This window comes from Tenrec ecaudatus, chromosome 12, assembly GCF_050624435.1.
Source record: "Tenrec ecaudatus isolate mTenEca1 chromosome 12, mTenEca1.hap1, whole genome shotgun sequence".
Classification (NCBI taxonomy): Eukaryota; Metazoa; Chordata; class Mammalia; order Afrosoricida; family Tenrecidae; genus Tenrec; species Tenrec ecaudatus.
Window position 1 is genome coordinate 136,115,857 of NC_134541.1, and position 19,817 is coordinate 136,135,673.

Genomic DNA, 19,817 nt, shown 5'->3' on the forward strand with positions numbered 1-19,817 from the left:
GAACTGCCCCTGAGAGTGTCCAAGGCTGTAAATCTTTATGGGAGCACAGTCTCACCTCCCCTCTCCTGAGTGGCTTGTGTGTTTGAACTACGAACCTTGTGGTTAGCAGCACAACACATATCTCAGGATACCACCAGGGCTCCTTAAAACTAAATCATTTAACTTACCTCGTGAGGAAAAAGAATCTGCTTTGAGTATTCTAAGATCCATCTATGAGTTAAATACTTCTAGGCTTCCAGAGCACAGATGCACGGGTTCATTTCAAACAAAATGTGTTTAACTGCACAAATCTTGATGAACCCATTACATTGTATGATGTAGGAAGTCTAGACCAATAAAACTTTTTAAAACACACTTAAATATATCTCCATATTTGGTTAGAGTAAACCAGACTCTAACAATCATGGGATGGGGTCCATAGGCTGTAATATATAAAGATCATAGTAAAGTCACAGAAGATAGGATAGAAGAGAAGGTAAAATAAAGGAGTCAGATACATTTCATGGTGGCATGCTCACCTCAGCCCCTCTTGGTGGTCCACATGGAGGTGGGAGGAGAGACTCCTTAATTTCTGACCAAGACCTATATATATTTAAGGGTGTGCAAGCCCCTCCCCTGATTCCAGGTAACCACATACGTCACAGGAAGGGGCTGTACAATAGGCATGTGTGACAGGAAGGGGATGAGCTAGAGGCATACACCCAGTAGGAAGGGGAGGTACTGAGGGTACACATGTGACAAGATGGGGGGACCCTAGATTCAAGATGGCAGCCTAACCTTGGTCACCCTTGGGTGGGCTCCACCTTGTCTCTGGGCTCTCCTTCAGGGAAGCAATCTACTATCCTTATTAGAAGTGGGCCAGACTATACAGTCTGATTGCTCGAGATGGCTGATAACCCACAGGGAGAACAACCCCTAAGCAGCTTGAGTTGACCTCCAAATGCAGTCATCTACCATGTGTAGCAAGCAACGTCCTAGGTTTGACATCCATTTGGGGGAGACAGCCTGGGGGAAAACCCTTTTGCGTCCCACATCTCTGCTAAAAGTGGATGGTGGCAAATTCTGCCAATAATACACAGGTCTTAGTCTCACGAAACCAGACTAAACTCACTGCCATCAAGTGCATGCTGATTCATAGTGACACCCCCACCCCCACTGCCCCGTGGGTTTCCAAGACAGTAACTGTTTAGGAGAGTAGAAAGTCCTCTTAGGAGTTTGTAGCCAGTAGGAAGCATTTGGGGAGCTCTTTCCAAAACTGTGGGTGCAAGGTGAGCACGGGAGGGGACACTATCACCCTAGAGATCAGCAGAGTGTGAGACCGAGGCTGGCTGAGGATGTGGGGTCCAGCCTGTGTGAGGAGGCACCCAGAGTGAGAAGTACCTCGCCCAGGCCCAGGAGGCTGACAGCTTCTTTCTGTTCCCTTCCCAGAGCTGCTCAGAGCCAAGTATGACCTGGGATGAGGCGCTGCCGGACTCCCACTCCACAAAGGGCTTCTACGAGAACTATGAGCCCAAGGAGATCCTGGGCAGGTGAGACCACGCCCCTCTCCTCGCTCCACTGTTTGGGCCTGGCTTCCACCCCAACATTTAGTCAGTTTGGGGGTACACCCTCCTGGCAGTGGGGAAAGACTTCTTGCCTGCCACTAAGCCTCGGGTTCGATTCCTGGGCTGCACGCCTCCTGCTTACTTCATTAGTGGAGGCTAGTGGGGTGCTGAGCCTGCATCAGCATAGCTTCCAGAAAGAGGAGCACTAGGAAGAAAGGCCTGGAGATTTCCTTCCACAAGCTGGCTAGTGAAAAAAATCCTCTGACTCGACTCCATTGTGTGGGTCTCCGGAAGCCAGGGACCCACTTGATGGCAGCTAGAGAGAGGTTTCCCTCCTGGCAAAGAGATCTATCTCCTGTACTCCCTCCCTCCGTGCGAGCAACATCGATAAGCCAACCCCAAGTCAGGGTCAGAGGGAAGGCAGAGCGTCTTCCTGACTGCGGGAGGGGAGGAGCACGGAGCTCAGGGTCAAGGATCCTGACATCAAGCTTATTACTCATGAGCTGTGGGCCGTGTCCCTGATTCGCGTTTAAAAGCGAGTTGCAGTTAAGTTGGTTGTGACTCACAGCGACCCGGAGTGGGTCAGAGTAGAATGGAGCTCCCCTGGGCTTTCAGTAGCTGGCCTTTTGGAAGCAGATTGCCAGGTCTTTCCTCTGAGGCACCCTGGGGTGGCCTTGAGCCTCCAAACTTTTGGTCAGCAGCCGAGGGTTAGCTGTTTGCACTACCTGGGGAACAGATCCTTCATCCCACCCACCACCCACCCTGAGAGCTCCCTGGGAGTCGGGGCAGTGGGTGACAGGGCTGCAGCGGCCTCATCCTGGCGTCTCTGGGCCCCAGGGGCGTGAGCAGCGTCGTCAGGCGCTGCATCCACAAGCCCACGCGGCAGGACTACGCTGTGAAGATCATTGACATCACGGGTGGAGGCAACTTCAGCCCCCAGGAGGTGCAGGAGCTTCGTGAGGCCACGCTGAAGGAAGTGGATATCCTGCACAAGGTCTCCGGCCACCCCAACATCAGTGAGTGCCTGTGCCAGGGTGCTCTGTCACTCCCTGGGGCAGCTCCACCCACGGAGGGGCCCCTTGCACCCGCCCTGCATTCTGTTCTGCCCTCACTGCTATGGGGACAGAGGTGTGGGGGGAGGTTAGAGTGAGGGCATCTGAAGTCCCGGGTTGTCCACTCCTCTGCTGGACGCCCTTTGAGGCCTGCCGTGCGGCAGCCTCCATCCACATCAGCCTGGGCCCCTCAGTGTCTGTAGCCCCCGTCCCCCTGCTCTGCGGCCGGAGTTCAGCCAGTCACTGGTTTCTCTTTCAGTCCAGCTGAAGGACACTTACGAGACCAACACTTTCTTCTTCTTGGTGTTTGACCTGTGAGTATGGGGTCCCAGGGCTGGCCACACCCTGGGGGCCCTCCAAGCATTCAGAGCATGCCTGGTGCCCCAGCACTTTCAGGCCCCTCCACCGTGGACGTCAGAGAGGGGTGCAAAGGCTTCAGACATCAGCCTGGGGTCAGACCCACTCACAGGCCGGGCAAGCCCTCTAACGATCCGTTTCCTCATCTGCATTCAACTCAATGCCGCCCAGTCGATTTCAACTCATAGCTAGCCTGGAAGACAGGGCAGACCGGTCCTGGTGGGTTTCTGAGACTGACTCTTACTGGGAGTAGAATGGCTTGTCGCTCTTTCTCCGAGTGGCGGGCGGTTTTAAACTGCCGACCTTGCAGTTTGTTTGCAGTCCAGTGCCCTACCACATTTGTATGATGGGGGGTAACAATCACTGGAGCTCTTGGGAGGTTTACTTATCTTAAAAGTGTGATGCCTTTTGACTAGAATGACAGTGCATGAGTCAGCAGCAGGGGCCCAGGGGTAGCATGTGGGAGACCCAAGTTTGAGTCCTGTCCCACCCACCTCCCGCTACCTGCCAGTGAAGGTTTACGGGCTGATGATGCGGACAGACTAAAAAATAAGGCTGGCAATCTACTTCAAAAAAATCAGCCAGTGCAAACCCGATAGATTTTCACAGTCCAACCCCAACCCACAGCTGATCATGGGATGACACGGGACTGGGTATCATTTCCTTCCATGGTGTGTGGGGTCTCCATGAGTCAGGGCCAGCCTGAGGGCAGTGACCAAGGACAAGAGTGGGTGTCACACAGTCATTACTCCTGGCTTGGAGGATACAGTGGTGCACAAGGCAGATGACATCCTTGACTTCGTGTCGGCATTTTCACTGGAAACAGACAGAAAACAAACGCTATCTTGGCTTCGTGTCCTGTGTCCATGAACAGAGGGCAGAGCCAAGGCTAGACAGTGGAAGGCTGTTTTCGATGGAGTGGCCCAGGGGTTGCTCAGAGGTGACTTGTACGGAACACGAAGTCAGGAGGGATCACAGCAAAGAGCCTCCTGTGGAGGAGGGGAAGGGCCAGTGCCTGGGCCTGGCATGTTCCAGGGACAGCAAGGTGGCCTTGTGGGGATCGGCAGCCTGGCTCGGGGTAGAGAGCTGGTGGGTCAGAGGCCACGTGAAAAGCAAAGCAAAAACCAAACCCTCCAACCAATCACGTGTATAGGATGCTGAATGTAAAACTATGATGACCTGCTCCGCAAACCTTCACCTTGTTCACAGTAGTGAGTTAAAAGAAATCCAAGCCCCCACCAAAAAAAACAAAAAACACCCACCAGATCCACTGCCATCAAATCAATCCCAACTCACAGCGTCCTCGGAGGGCAGAACCGAACTGGCCCTGTGGGCCTCCCAGGCCGCCAATCTTTACAACTGCTCATTTCGGGGCTGGTTTCTCAGGCGGTCATGACCCACGCAGGTTAAGTATTACTTGCAGCGTCATGCATTCTAGCTGCACTCCCTCAGTGAAGGGCTTTTGGACTGGGAGGGGAAAACCCGCCATCCAGCCAACCCAAATCCACTGCCATCAAGTTGATTCCGACTCATGGCAGCCCCGACCTAGGGTTATCTGAGACTATTAATCTTTACAGGAGCAGGAAATCTCCGGGGTGGGGGTGGGGTTGAAAAGCCTACCTTGCTGTTAACAACCTAATACACAACCCTCGGCACCACCTAGGCCTCTTTGCCTGTGTGTACAACTAAGCCGCTCACGAACCAGTGTTGAACAGCTGAGTCCTTTTTGCTGCTGGGCCGCCACTCACAGTCGCTGGCATTGCTGCTGGCGGCCAGTCAATTCTGACTCCCTCCCACCCTACAGAACAGGGTAGAATGGCCCCATAGGGTTTTCAAGGCTGTGATCTTTACAGAAGCAACCTGCCTCATCTCGCCCCGAAAGAGTGGCTAGTGGGCTTGAACTGCTGACCTCTCACATGGCAGCCAAATGCTGAAGCGCTGTGCTGTACCAGGCCTCCCGGTTGCTCTGGGGCCTTGAAAGCAAAAGTAAAATGATAGAAGCTGGCCTCATCCTGGCCTGTAGGAACCAAGGCTAGCCTCAGCAGTCTCCCCACACAAGGCCACCCTCCCTGCTCCCCAGCCCCCAGCCAAGGCCAGGCTCGCACTCACTTCCCTTGCTCCCCTCTTTCCCTAGGGAACCCTGCTTCTTTCCAGGAGGGGTGGGTGGACGCAGGCCGCATGCTTCCCTGCTTAATCAAGGGAGACTCAGAATTCCTGCAGACCTGCCTCTGCCCCTGGGCAGGCCCCTGAGCCTCAAAGTGCGGATCCTTGGCTTGAGGAAAGCTATTTCGAAAGCTGCTCCCACGAGCTCTCCTGGGAGCGCAACTAGATGGTTGCACGAAGATCTCGCTCCACATCAACCCAGGAAATGAGAAGCTCAGACTACAATTCATAGCCCTAGAGGAAGCCATCTCCCCTCCTGGAACCCTGGCCCCACCTCGCCTGTCTACCTGCCCTCTGTCCACCTGTCTTTCCAATCACCTTCCAGCCTGAGACACCATCTGTGTCATTACTCGCAGATGGGGGGTACCCTCATGGTGTTACCCACTGCCCCTCACTGGCTCCTCGCCGATGGGGTTCCTGGTGGGGAGTGACCCACTTTGTCCCTCTGGCATGTTAGGGTGGTGGACAGCTCTTTGGGAACAGAAGGATCCATCTGCCAACACTTCCTTTGTCCCTACAGAATGAGGCAAGGAGAGCTCTTTGATTACCTCACCGAGAAGGTCACCCTGAGCGAGAGAGAAACCAGGTGAGGGAGCCAGGGCAGAGGGGCAGCAGCAGGGCACGTGCCAGGCCGGCGACCTGGGCAGTCTGCGGGGCCTGGGTGCCACCACCTGCTGTCAGCGTTGTTCCGCCCATGCAGGAAGATCATGCGCGCCCTGCTGGAGGTGATCTGCGCCCTGCACAGGCTCAACATCGTGCACCGCGACCTGAAGCCCGAGAACATCCTGCTGGATGACCACAAGAACATCAAGCTCACCGACTTCGGCTTCTCCTGCCAGCTGCAGCCAGGAGAGAGGCTGCGAGGTCCGAACACCCAGCTCCCACCCCAGAAAACCGATTTCCGCCAGGCTACTTCCAGGGCCAGAGGGTCGGGACTGGCATCCAGTGCCCAGGGCCCATGGCTGCCTCCTACCCCCTGAGCTGGTGGCCCGGGGTTAGGACAGTGGAAGTTAAATAGTCTGGGAGACCCACAGGGGCAGTTTCACCCTGCCCTACAGGGTCCCTGGGACGCAGTTAGAATTGACTGGGTAGCAGTGAGTTTGATTTTGAGCACCCTGCCAGCCCCTCCACGCCACCTGACCCTCAGGCTGGCTCTGTGCCTGCAGAGGTGTGCGGGACGCCCATTTACCTGGCCCCCGAGATCATCCAGTGCTCCATGGACGACAGTCACCCTGGTTACGGGAAGGAGGTGGACATGTGAGTGTGCGTGGAGGGAGGTGGTGTGTGTGGGGGGGGGCTGGGTGTGTCAGCGGCCCGGCACCCCCAGGTGGAGCACCGGTGTCATCATGTACACCCTGCTGGCCGGCTCCCCACCCTTCTGGCACCGGAAGCAGATGCTGATGCTGCGAATGATAGTCAGCGGCAACTACCAGTTCGGCTCCCCGGAGTGGGACGACTACTCAGACACGGTGAAGGACCTGGTGAGGGGGCGCTGCTGGGGGGAGGGAAGGGGGATAGGGGGAGAAACTCGGCCAGACACCTTCCCCTCAACCCCCCGGATTCCCAGATCTCCCGCTTCCTGGTGGTGAGCCCGCAGGACCGTTGCTCGGCCGAGGAGGCCCTGGCGCACCCCTTCTTCCAGCAGTACGTGGTGGAGGAGGTGCGGCACTTCAGCCCCCGGGGCAAGTTCAAGGTGCGTCCCCCACCCCTTGGGCGAGGAGAGGGGCGCCATGGGGTCACTCAGGCGGGCCGGGGAACTCAATGGCAGTGGCTGGTCTCGCCCCCTTCCCCAGGTGATCGCGCTGACCGTGCTGGCCTCGGTGCGGATCTACTACCAGTACCACCGCGTCAAGCCCGTGACCCGGGAGACGGTCATCCGCGACCCGTACGCGCTGCGCCCGCTGCGCCGCCTCATCGACGCCTGCGCCTTCCGTGTCTACGGCCACTGGGTGAAGAAGGGGCAGCAGCAGAACCGCGCGGCTCTCTTCGAGAACACCCCTAAGGCCACGCTGCTGTTGCTGGCCGAGGACTCCTGAAGGCTGGCAGCGCACCGACTGAGGGGTCCCCCGGGCTGGGGCACTGTCCCCTCCACGCCAGCGCACCCACCACCCCGGACAGACGTGGGCTGGGCCGGTCCAGGTGGCTGCTGCTGCTCTCTTTGGGAAGCCCCCGGCATGGGCGCACGCACGCCCTCAGGGAGTGTCCTGACCACCCCATGGTGTCCAGGGACACCACATGGGCCGGGGACTGTCCCTACACAGCCGTGGAGGTCACGCCCCAGCAGATGGAAAGCTTCCAGAGGCTGTCTTCCTGATCTGCCACCACCCAGCATGTTCCCAGAAGGCCACCTTCTGCAGAGGGACCTGGCCTTTTACTGCACTTGACATTACAGACGTGGGGAGGGGGCTGTGGAAGGAAGCGGGTTCCTCCTCCTCCAGCCATTGGCCGGGAAAACAGCGGGCACCTGGGAGCCCAGTCCCCAGGCAAAAATTTTAAACGTCTTCCCAACCAGCTGGTTCCAGCAGTCGCAATGTCTGACTCCTGATGGGTGATTCCTGGACGGCTCCGGGCCACCATTGGGATGGGGATGGGGCTGGGGATGTCTCCTCTCCAGGAGCAGGATCCCCTAGGGCTGGTGTGAGGCGCCACTGCAGGATTGGGGAGGATGTGGTCCCTCGGCGGCTGAGGCAGAATCTAAACTGTACTCAGTGGCTGCCCTGTCCAGCTGGGGTGGCGATTGGCCTGTGTAGGGCTGCTCACAGCTCCCCGCGTGGGTGACCCTCACTGGACGCACAGCGGAAGCCTAGGTTGTCTGAGGCTGAATCAGGGGTGTTGCCCATCCTGCCACCGGAAAGGGGGGAGAGAAAAGGGGCATTGGCTGAGGAAGGCCCATTGACTTAACTTCCTTTCCGACCCCTGAGTGCCTCCTGTGTGGCTGAAGGACTGGGCCAGCCAGGTCTAGACTGAAGCAGGTGGGAGGGCCCTGCCCTATTGCAGAGGGGGGAAACGGGGGACTGAGGAGGGAGTGATCCCGTCACAGCACTGACCCACTGGGGAGCTCACACTCATCTTTCTTCATCTGCCATTGCCCCACCCACCCTGGAAGGCAGATCTGTCCCAGAAGGCTGACCACCCAGTTTCCCAGTCTTTGGGCCAATCGTTAATCTAGGCCAATACTTGCTCACAATTTGGTCCTGGAAAAGCCAGGGGCTTCCACATCCTGGGAACTTCTGGGAGTTGGAATGTCCTGAGGCCCCACATGCCCAGGGCAGAGGGTTTGCAAAGGAAGCCACCTGATTACCTCTGCCAGCTGAGAGAGCAGTGTGGAGACAGGCCTGGCCACCTCGGTCCACCATCACCCTCAGTGGGCTGAGTAGGTACCGGGGCCACTCTTCCTTGGTTGTAAAACTAAGGGGTTTGGAAAATGGCCTTTCCTGCCCCTGCCCATTTGAAGAGTCCATGACCACTGGCTCCCCAGATGTGGCCATGCCAAAGCCCTCTGCCAGCCTCACAGTACAGACAAGACAGGAAACCCAGGAAGAGGAGTGGGCCACATGGGCCCCCGGGTGCCACACTGAGCTGGCAGGGAACAGCCCATGTTCTGGGGGAGTCCCTGTGCCCTGGCATCTCTGCACCCAGCACACAGTGGCTCAGATGCCACCCTGCTCAGGAGCCAGCACCCAGACCCTTGCCTCTGGCCCACAGCCCTCACGCTGGGTGTGTTCTGGCCCGAGCTGGTTCCCGTTGGCCCAGGCCCCTCACCTAGTGGTGACCCGAGCTCGGTGGTTGGCGGAGCCATCGACGGTGTCGATCCAGGATGCCCCCCGGAGGACGCGCATGTCCTGCTTGCCAGACTGGTAGCTCGAGGCTGTCCACTCCCACACGTTGCCCATGAGGTCGTGGAGACCTGGTGCCCAGCAGACCAGTCACTGGATGAGGAGCCCAGGGCTTCCCCACCCCCACCCCCACCCTTCACAACCCAGGGTAGCAGTGGGGGTGGGGGCTTTTCTCAGCCTCAAGCATTGGGTAGAAGAATCCCACCCACCAATCCATCAGGAATCAGGATGGCACCTTACCGTAGCTGTTCTGTGGGGGGAACGCGTTCACCGGGGAGGCCCCGTGGAAGCCGTCCTCGGCCCGGTCACCTTTGGGAAATGTTCCCTGAAGGGAGAAATCCAGATGGGAAGACATACTAAGTCTCAGGGTGAGCTCCTGCGTGCCCATGGCAGCACCCAGGCCATCACACGGTGCCCAGCGCAACAGCAAGGTTATCTTCCTGTGCCATGTGGGAGGGCATGGGGACCACAGACAAGTCCCTCCCCTCAGCTCCCCACTCCCTGTCCTGTTTGAGCCCTTGGCTGGCTCAGAGTGTGTGTGGCTGTCCCTTCACCTACTGCCCACTCTACCATAAGCCACCCCCTCCCCTCAAGCTCTGGTGCCCGATGGAGATGGACTGATCCTTTTCCTGAGCTGATCCTGTTTCCTCAGCCCCAGAGCAGGAAGCCCACTCCCTACCACCTCCTCAGGAACCTCTCTGCCCATCACCCCCACCCCAGTTACCACCGCCCCCTCCTGCTCTTTACCCACAGCAGCTGCAATTCGTCCAACGCGCTCCGCTCCTTGCTATCAGGGTTTCAGCTGCCGGCAGTTTGGCAGCTGCTCTTCGGTGGGGGGACGGCGTTGGTGGGTGGGTGGAGGTGAAGGGCTTATCGTTTACTCGACACTCTCCGTGTGCTAGGTTCTGTGCTGGATTGGCGACATTTCTCATTGACTCCTCACAAGGTTTGTCTCCATTTAAAAGCAAAAAACTACCATTCCTGAAAGGACTGCTCTTTTAAACCAGAAACCAAAGCGGTTCCTTGCTGGAGTCTTCTTAAATCCAAACCCTCCTTTGGCTTTAACAAGTAAAACTTGGCTGCCTTGAGCAGCAGGCTTTCTTACCATCCAGCTCTAAGGGATTCAAGCAGGACCCTGGTGGCCTAGTGGTTAACCATTGGGCTGCTAGCTGCAAGGTTACCAGTTCAAAACTACCAGCCGCTCTGAAGGAGACAGACGGAGCATTCTCCTCCTGGAGGCCCTAAAACCCATAGGAGCAGGTCTGCTAGCCTGCCCTATAGGGTTGCTATGAGCCAGAATCGACTCAAAGGCAGTGCGTTTGTTTTTCACGTGGGATCAACCATCTGCTCCTATAAAGAGTTGACATCTCAGGTACTTCCAGTGGAGTTGGGACAACTGTGGAGCTCCACGCTCACAGCCAGGATGAGCTAAGGCCATCCGGAGGGTGGTGACTCTCCCTGGTGGTGCCTCCAAGGGTTCTCGTCCAGCTACCGGCTTCCTCCACTCGCTAAGTCTCCCTGCGGGACGTGTGGGTATTCCCACCTCTCTGACCCAGGTCCCTACCCTAAGCTCCAGGCAAGTTCAAAAGCTAATTTTTCTCAAAAAACAAAAACTCACAAATCAAGTTCGAGCCCTCCAACTGAGGCATGCTGTTGATTTACTTTGGAAAATGGAAAATGCCATCACCCCAAACTTGGATTCATGCTTGATGTCGGTCGATTCTCTTCTACCTCCCCAAAGCTGGCTAGTTAGCAAACCTTGTATCAAACTTAGCCTGTTTGGTGTTTTCCAGTCCTCAGGACTGCCACATAGCCTTGACTTCAGAGACTTCCTGTCACACTCAGGTCCACTTCATCTGGCCCCACGATCTGACCCCACCGGGACAATGTGGCATACCCCATCATCAAAGGGATGCCAGCCCTGTGCTTGGAAGCTTCTGATGCTTTAGAAGAACGAGGAACAATGTGTATAGCTAACTACCTCAGTAGCTGCTTCCTTAACCCTGAGACCAGAAGACGGGGATGGTGCCCAACAGCCGTTCCTGAGCATTTGACCAAAGAGCCCATAAAAGAAGACAGGGAACAATGCTTCTATACAGGCGGAGAATACAGAACAGAATCTCAGATTCTCGGCCATCTAGCTCAGAAGCAACTAAGCCCACATGGAAGAAGCACACCAGTCTGTGCGATCACGAGGTGTCAAAGGGATCAGGTATCATCAGAACAAAAAATCACATCATTGTGAATGAAGGGGGGTGCAGAGTGGAGACCCAAAGCCCATTTGTAGGCCACTGGACATCCCCTTACAGAAGGGTCTTGGGGAGGAGATGAGCCAGTCAGGGTGTGATGTAGCAACTACGAAAAATACAACTTTCCTCCAGTTGCTAAATGCTTCCTCCCCACCCACTATCATGATCTCAATTCTACCTTGCAAGTTTGGCTAGACCAGAGATGTACACTGGTACAGATAGGAACTGGAAACACAGGGAACCCAGGGCGGATGATCCCTTCAGGACCAGTAGTGTGAGTGGTGATACTGGGAGGGTGGAGGGAGGGTGGGTTGAAAAGGGGAACCGATTATAAGGATCTACATGTGCCCTCTTCCCTGGGGGATGGACAACAGAAAAGTGGGTGAAGGGAGACATCAGACAGGTCAAGATATGACAAAATGATAATTTATAAATTATCAAGGGTTCATGAGGGAGGGGGGAGTGGGAGGGAGGGGGAAAATGAGGAGCTGCTTCCAGGAGCTTAAGTGGAGAGCAAACGTTTTGAGAATAATGAGGGCAATGAATGCACACATATCTTTACATAATTGATGTATGTATGGATTGTGATGAGTTGTATGAGCACCTAATAAAAAGATTAAAAAACAAAACAAAACTCGCATCTCAGATTCTCACGGGCTCTAGTTCCTAGATTTTCAGGAGTCATGGAGGGTGGACGAACCCCTAAAGCCACCGCCCTGAGATCATCTTTAACCCTTCCAACAAACAAAAACCCCTGGAAGTCTTCTTAAAATCAAGCAGTAGTTCAGCTAAGCTGTAAACATGGTCTGTTTGGAGCATTCTGCTCTGTTCAGGACTATCTACGAGAGGGCTTCAGAGTTTGTTTGTTTTTTGGTGTGGGGCGAATAAGTTCATGGAAATATTCCCTTATTTTTTCATTCAACTTTTCATAAGACTTTGAAGTCCCCTCATGTAGGAGATCAGATTGCCGACAGTAACCAAAAGACTGGATGGAAACCTCGGCAGACAGTGGGTTCATGTTCGCGGGGAGGAAAGACTTAGCGGGGTGAGAGGGGAGCGCTGCCCTACTCGAGGAACATCACCCTCATCACCACCTGGCACAGAGAGAAACAGCCGAGGTCTGCTCAACGGCAACCAAATAGAATGTAAGGCAGGAACAACCTCCTCGGCTGGAATGCGAACACAAAGCTGGACATTAGGGTTCGCTCCATTCACAGCAGCCCCAAGGGTGCAGACAATGGAAATGCGCACTAGGAAAGAATGGATAAGCAAACCGGGGCCTAGACACGCATGAGAATACAAACCACTCAGCCATGAGAACTGGAGTTCTGACCCCACAGCGTCAGGACCAACAATGGGTGGGGCGATGCCAGCAGGGGAAGGGGAAGGTGCCGGAAGAAAGAGGGCACCGATCATAATGAGCTACCTATAAACCCCTCCCAGGGGACGGACAACAGAAAAGCGGGTGAAGGGAGACATCAGTCAAGTGTGAGACCTGAAAAAAAAATTATAAACTATCAAGGGTTCATGAGGGACGGGGATCTTGGAGGGAGAATAAAAATGAGGAGCTGATACCAAGGCCTCAAGTAGAAAGCAAATGTTTTGAGAATGATGATGGCAACAAATGTACAAATGTGCTTGACGCAATGGATGGATGTATGGATTGTGATAAGTGTTGTACAAGCCCCCAATAAAATGAGAGGGAAATGAGGGGCGGGGGGGGGAAGAAAACATCATGCTGAGTGAGATAAGTCGGTCCTAAGAGTTGACATAGTGTCTGACCTCTAACCTGAACTAGGCAAATGGAGAGAGGTGACCGGAGGCAGGAGGGAGGGGGCAGAGTCACCGCTGAGGGGGCACTGGGCTGCTGCGAACCCTGGTGTCTGATTTGGAACGGCTGGTCATGGTTGTAGAGCCCGGGGAGTAAGATCGATTTCGGTGAGCCGTCTGCATAGAAATTGCTGAACGGCCAATACTTTTGTTACACCCGAGGGTATTTTGACTTCCGTGAAACAAAACACCTTTGCTGGTTCCCACCACCTTGCAGGGCAAAAGGGAAACCACCTGGCCCTTCACAAGCTGCTCCCCACCGCTCCCCTACCCCACCCTCTGTGTCCTCTCTTCCAGCCGCTTTCCCTGGGCACCAGCCTCTCTGCACGGTGCTGGGCACACATCTCCTCAGCCTAGAGTGCCCTTCCCACCATGGCAAGCCATCAGCTCAAATGTCACCGGTCTGGACTGGGATGGGTTCCTGGATGCATCTGACAGAGCTTAAGGACGGAGCCGGGACGCCTGCTCCTAGGGTTACCAGTTATCGTCACTACTCAACAGAGTCCTGGGAATCCCGCCAAACACTGTGCCAGCGTATTAACCAAACCACAGCAAGCCCCACGGCTGCAGCATCAACTCCGACTCACAGCGGTGACCTTTCGGGACAGAGGTGAACTACTCCACAGGGCCTCTGAGGCTGTCAATCTTTACAGAAGCAGGCGGCCCCATCTTTCTCCTGCAGAGCTGGTGGGTTCGAACCGACACCCTTTCAGTTAGCAGCCCGAGGCTTGATCCATTATGCGGTCTCCAGCAGGCCGCCACCAATGCGCGGTAGGACAGGAGCTAGAAAAACACAGGCCTCACCTGCCACAGGTTGGTGCGGTTGGGCTGGAACTGATTCCCCCAGGGGTAGACTTGACCTGCAGGGAGTCAGGGATGGTGCAGGAGGGGGAGGGGAAGGGTTAGTGGGGGAGAAGGGTGGGCAGAAAGAGTGAGGCAACCAAAAGGGGTTGAGTGATGAGAAGAGAGAGATATTTATTCATACTTCCCATGCCCACCCTCCATTTCCTGTTCTGTCCAGGAGTCCCTCCACACACAGACCTCCGTTCAGGGGTCCATCCAACCCACCCTTCCACTCAGCATGCCGTGTGCGCCCCGGCTGTATTAAAGGGCAGTGAAAGTCTAAAGGTGGCTCTTGGACCCGTGCTGGAATGTAAACTGTTTGTTCATGGCCCTTGTGAGATCAGTACAGAGATGGAGACTAAGTACTGAGAAACTTGCCTGGTGAACTAAGATGAGATAAATGCACCAGCAAGAAGCAACCTTTGTCACACCCCAGACGGTACCTATGGCTATGCTCGCGTTCACTCCGCGGGGCAGAGGAGCTTGCTATGGGGAACCGCAGTTTCACGTGTCACTGCTTAGTTAAAAGCCAACGTGTTGATTCCAACGTGTGGCCCCTGCATGTGTCAGAGTGGAACTGCCCTCCACAAGGTTGGGGAAGTAGACCATCAGGCCTTCCTAACTTTTGAGGTGCTCCGGGTGGACCAGAACACACCACCTTTGGGTCCCCAGCTGCGCCTGCTCACCACTTTCGCTACCACTGACTCCAAAACTGTTGTGTTGAGGCTGACTCATGGCAACCCCACACGTCTGGGTGGATCTGGGCTCCCGCTCGTTTTCAATGTTGTCCGTGACAACCATTTACAAGTGAGTAGCAGGTTGCTCTATTACCATATATACTCGTGAATAAGCCGAGTTTTCCAGAATGTTTTATGCAGTCTTTGTGGCAAAATTAGGCGCCTCGGCTGATATTCGGATAGGCTGATACTCGAATATATACGGTAACCACCAGATCCCACCTGCAGAAAACAGGTGTAGTTGTAGCCGCTGTTCTCTGTCTCTGCGTTGTGTTATTCTGATCGCATGTAATGAGACGTCACTTATATCTGTGGAATGACCACCAGCAGCGACTGGGGCCTGCCTGCCTGTCTGTCCGACCTTCCACTCCATCTTTCCAGCTGCTCCTTGTTAAGTATTGTGTTTTATCGAAATAGCATTTCATCCTGCACTACAGGCAGTTTAAGCTACCCTGGAGCCCAGTGGTGTAATCCTCAGGCTGCTCAGGGCAAGACTGACAGTTCAAATCTACCTGCTGCTCTGTAGAAGAGATGAGGCCTTCCCCTGTTAAGCATTAGTGTCTGGCAAATCCTCTGGAGCTGTTGTACTCTGTCCTATAGGGTCGCCAGGAGTCAGGAGCAACGGCGGCAGTGGGTTTGGCTCCAGGGATCAAGAACCCTTGCACCCTACAGAGTGCCCCGCTGCATGGCAGGGAGGGCACCAAAACAGAGGGAAACCCCCTTGGCGCTGCATACCCTGTAGGCCCCCTCGTGCGGCGAACTCCCACTCCTCCTCGGTGGGCAGCCGCTTCCCGCGCCACGCACAGTAGGCCCGGGCGTCGTTCCAGCTCACATGGAGCACAGGCAGCTCCAGTCTCTCTCGGATGCCGGAGCCGGGACCTGCAGGCTGACAGCCAGGGTGAAGGCAGACAGGCTTGTGGGGTCACGGAAGTCTGCGGAAGGCTTGGCTTAGTAGCCTGGGCTCAGCATTTACCACGAGAGGGAACAAGGAGTCAGAAGAGCTAGTGGGGGAGCAGAGAGCAGAGGTGGGGCAGGGAAGAGACGGCGACAAGGAGTGGGAATGAACCATGGGAAAAGGAAAAAGGAGCAGGGCAGAGGAGACCAGAATGCTTGGCTGGTCCTGAGACCCCTTCTTCCCATCATCCTTTTCAACTGGGCGTAGCATCCTGGTAGGCAAAGGGTCGAGGAAGGTCATTGCACTTCACTGGGGGTAGAGAATGAGGTATAGAAACCAACACTTATTACCTGCCTCCAAAATGCCTTATCCACAGGAAACCACCAGAGGAGAGCCTGAAAGAGAAGGAGCCCGAGTGTAAGGTGCAGGCGCCTGAGGCTGAGGCTCAGTTGATCTCTGGGAGGCGGTGGCACTGAGGCTAGTCAAGATCTCCCCTTGCCGGTTCAGTGGAACCCTATCTGACCCAAGATCCATCTGCGTCTTTCCCCAGGCAGCAACTCTTCTTCTGAGGTGGGCTTCTCTAGCTTCCGCTCAGCCTCCAGCTCTCGGGTCTGCAGCCCCCAGGAGGGCGTGTCCCACAGGGCCTCCAGCCAGGGACCACGCCCTCAGCAGCAAGCTAAGGTTCTCTCACCTGCATGTCGTGGCTGGCTTTCTTCTTCAGTTCATCGGAGACCAAGTCCTCAAAGACAAAGCTCCATCCGAAGGACTCCGCCTCCGTCCGGTATTTGCTCGCCCGGACAAACTCCCTGCAGAAAGGTTGCACCTGGTTCAGCTGACAGGGACCCCGGCCCCCTTCCCGCTCAGGAGAACCTCGTGTTCCAGGGCTTCGAAAAAGTCGTGGAAACACTCTTACCATCTTTGCGTTCCGTTTTCCCACATAGTTTTTCAAACCCTCTGTGTGTGTGTGTGTGTGTGTGTGTGTGTGTGTGTGTTGGTGTGACATGATTTGAGTGAAAGGTTACAGAGCTCATGGGTTTTCCATTCAGTCATTTATACACGTGTTTTGCGGCACAGATGACGATACCATCAATGTCCCAGCACTATTCCCACTTCCTCGCTGGGTGCTATTGTCCATCTGTCCCACTTTCCTGTCCCTTCTGCTGTCTGAGCCCTGGATCAGGGATGAGGATCAGTGGGCCTGGAGAAATGCCGGACATACCTGAAGTCTTTGTTGGTGACAGGAAATATGTCGATGGCAAAGGGTTTAACAGTCACCACCCGGGCAGGCCCCTCCCCATCTCGGGCGTCTGGAGAATTTGTGCCCATCTGAAACTTCCCACCTGGCAGCTGGACCATGCCGGCAATCTGTCCATTTCCTGCAGGGACGAAGGAGCCCTACATGGGACATGCAGGTCCTGAAAACAAGTGGTACTCTGTGTACCAAAAGACACACGATGCTATAATGAAGAAAACAAAGAAGGTGCAGACACTCGGCTTTCGATCTTCATTTACATCCTGATGAAATGGCACTCAAGTTGCCAGGGGAGTTTCAGCACATTACGACATCGATGTTTCAATCGCCCCATGATGAAATGGAGATAGCGTCTAATGATCTCAGAGGGGGTGATTGAGAAACGCTTGGACCTGGGTAGATTTCCACCAAATGTCTTCCTTAGCTCTTCAGTCCTCTCCCCAGCCCTCTGTCCCAGTTGGGTCAACCTAGACCGTGTCCCCGGCGACACATCTGCGGCTTTCCTACCTGTACTTCTGCCCACTCTACTTCTCCATAGTTTCCTCTCCTCTTGCTGAACTCCTAGTCATTTGTAGCGCTCCTCAACTCCGTATTTTTTCATCTCGGAAGGGGCCTCAAGAAGTCCTTGGACAAATGGAATTAAGAGAGAACAGGGGCAACTCACTCAAGTCCCCACCTGTTGCATTGGTGCTTCTCTTTCCAAATAAACTTTGCTTTCTGCTGGCTGAAAAGGATAATGGCATTTCCCTCACGAACTTTTGGGAGCCCCCTAGTAGGAGGCACAGAACTAAGGTCCGCAGGTGTGTGACACGCACAGGGCACACAGGAAACGAATACACCAGGGGCTTGAGAGTGGTTTGCAAACCATGTAACATGGGCGTCGTTGGAACCCAACTACAATTACAGTAGTTGCTCCCCAAGGGCGGCGACTGCCAGTGTTTTGCAGGGATCCCTCAGGCTGGCGGGAGTGCTCAAGAAGCTGTCATTAAATGAGCTGCTTTCCACTCGGTCTGTCTTTTGCCTCCGGGAATCATAGAATTAAAGGGGTCGGGTGGAAATGAAGACCCAGAAAGGAAAATTAATAGTTAGCAGGGGACAAGACTAGATCCGAGTCTTCTAGTTTCCAGCTCAGAGCTTTTCCCAAAGGGCCACACTCTTTGGGAATGATGTCCTGGCAGGAGCTTGGTGGCAAAGTGGTTACGCTTTGGGCTGTGTAACGTGAAGGGTCAGTGGTTCTACACCACCAGCTGCTCTGCAGGAAAGAGGGCATTCTACTGTCTTAGAGACTTCAAAACCCCTGAGGGCAGCTCTACCCCTTTCCACAGGGCAGCTCTGAGCCCGACTCAATGGCACTGAGCTTGGTTTTCATGCAGGGTGTGTATGTAAGTTCTGTACGTGCTCCAGAGGCAGCCCAGGTCTCCAGTCCTCTTCCACAATCAGCTCAGATCGTGAGGATGGGCCCAGACAGCAGTGTTTCACCCTGTTTTTTTGTACACTGGGTGAGCTGGAACCGACCCCACAGCATATCCTCATTGACACACTCAGTGCGGGCCCCATAGATGACAAGAGAAAAATGGGGTCGCGGGCAGGAGCGGGCAGGCGGGGGTGGGGTGGGGGGAACCGTTTTGTTCGTCTCGTTTACGTTCTCCCGTTGAAGAGACTGCAAAGAACGAAGTTAGGAGGGAAGCAAGGCGCGCGCGGTCCCGCGGTCATTGTCAGCCGCCGTCCGCTCCCCGCCCTCCAGGCGAAGCTCCCTCCCGGGCGAGTGGGCCGGTCAGCACACTGACCTGGCTGGAGCCACGGGGCGAGCAGCACGGGCAGCAGGGGCAGCAGGGGCGGCGAAGAGCCCATGCTCGCTGGGAAGCGGGGAAGCGCGGAAGCACTGGGCGCCACGAGAGCGAGGTCGGCCCTCGGCCCCGCCCCTGACGCACGACGCCCGGAAGGCCCCGCCCCGCGCACGCGGCGTACTGCCCTTCCCGCTCGCTTCCTGCCAGCTTCTGGAGCGCTCCCGCCAGCCCGAGGGATCCCTGCAAAACACGGGCAGTCGCCGCCCTTCGGGGGCAACTACTGTAATTGTAGTTGGGTTCCAACGACGCCCATGTTTCATGGTTTGCAAACCACCCTCAAGCCCCTGTGCATCCGTTTCCTGCGTGCCCTGTGCGTGCCACACACCTGCGGACCTTAGTTCTGTGCCGCCTACAAGGGGGCTCCCAGAAGTTCGGGAGGGAAATGCCATTCTCAGTGGTAACCTCTACAACCAGCAGTGCTCCGTCCGTCAAATCTTGAAAAGGCTCACCTGCTTTGCTAGACTGGTAAGCACCAGCAAGTCCTTGCTTAGCTGCTTTATTGGGCGTTTGTGGCCACTGGTGGGAAGTGTGAACAGAACGGGGACTGGGACTGCTGCTATTCCAAAGACGAGGTAGCTACAAAGGTGGGTGTGGCTGTCCTGGTAGGAGCCCCATGGAACATTCTGAGCCCTTTCTCACCCGAATGACACCATTGTTAACACCACAGGGAAGGAATGGACTTCCATGTTTACTGCACACCTTCAGCAACTGCTAACCCTTAAGACACAAAGCTAGGTAATACAAGTCCACAGAAATCAAGACTCTAAGAAGTTCTGTGATGAGGTGCCACTGGGCCATGGATGCAAAAGGTTGATGCCGGAAGGCCCTTCAAGGGGAGCAAAGATAGAGGTGCCAGTATGGGCAGCCAGGCCGCCAACACCTTCTCCCTTGTCACTATGCCGACGTTTAACTTTCACTCCCTGGCCTCCAGTGCACACCTTTCCACCTGCTAGACACAGGGGTCCTCAAACATGCGGGCCACATGCAGCCCGCCAAGGACATTTACCTGGCCCATTACATGTTTTCTTTTACTTCAAAATACCATATATACTCGTGTATAAGTTGAGTTTTCCAGCACAAAAGATGTGCTGAAAAACGGGTTCAGCTTATACTCGGGTCAGTGGTACCCCAGCGAGGACAGCATCTATGATGACCTCACACCAGCTGAAGCTCTGCATTGGGATACGGATGATGAGGAATCCAGTTTTTAAC

At 55.3% G+C, this 19,817-nt stretch overlaps 2 protein-coding genes across 4 annotated transcripts; one reads left to right on the forward strand and one right to left on the reverse strand.

The window, feature by feature from the left end:
* The first annotated feature begins 1,446 nt into the window (after positions 1–1,446).
* On the forward strand, positions 1,447–7,235 carry PHKG1 (phosphorylase kinase catalytic subunit gamma 1). 2 transcript variants are annotated; one of them, XM_075565022.1, is made up of 9 exons: positions 1,447–1,529; positions 2,382–2,560; positions 2,856–2,910; positions 5,637–5,702; positions 5,817–5,980; positions 6,283–6,373; positions 6,444–6,597; positions 6,684–6,809; positions 6,910–7,235. In XM_075565022.1, exons 1-9 carry the CDS (start codon positions 1,447–1,449, stop codon positions 7,150–7,152), a joined length of 1,161 nt encoding a protein of 386 aa, XP_075421137.1. In that variant the 3' UTR covers positions 7,153–7,235. The 2 variants fall into 2 exon arrangements, with proteins under 2 accessions (XP_075421137.1, XP_075421138.1); XM_075565023.1 differs by having other exon boundaries at positions 2,382–2,538; positions 2,861–2,910.
* Positions 7,236–7,413: 178 nt separating this feature from the next.
* SUMF2 (sulfatase modifying factor 2) lies at positions 7,414–18,678 on the reverse strand. 2 transcript variants are annotated; one of them, XM_075565025.1, is made up of 9 exons: positions 18,546–18,678; positions 16,726–16,882; positions 16,198–16,312; positions 15,857–15,901; positions 15,347–15,497; positions 13,836–13,891; positions 9,193–9,277; positions 8,879–9,023; positions 7,414–7,957 (listed from the first exon to the last, which is right to left on the reverse strand). In XM_075565025.1, exons 1-9 carry the CDS (start codon positions 18,607–18,609, stop codon positions 7,873–7,875), a joined length of 903 nt encoding a protein of 300 aa, XP_075421140.1. In that variant the 5' UTR covers positions 18,610–18,678; the 3' UTR covers positions 7,414–7,872. The 2 variants fall into 2 exon arrangements, with proteins under 2 accessions (XP_075421140.1, XP_075421141.1); XM_075565026.1 differs by lacking the exon at positions 18,546–18,678 and adding an exon at positions 17,266–17,387 and having other exon boundaries at positions 7,418–7,957.
* Positions 18,679–19,817: the final 1,139 nt, after the last annotated feature.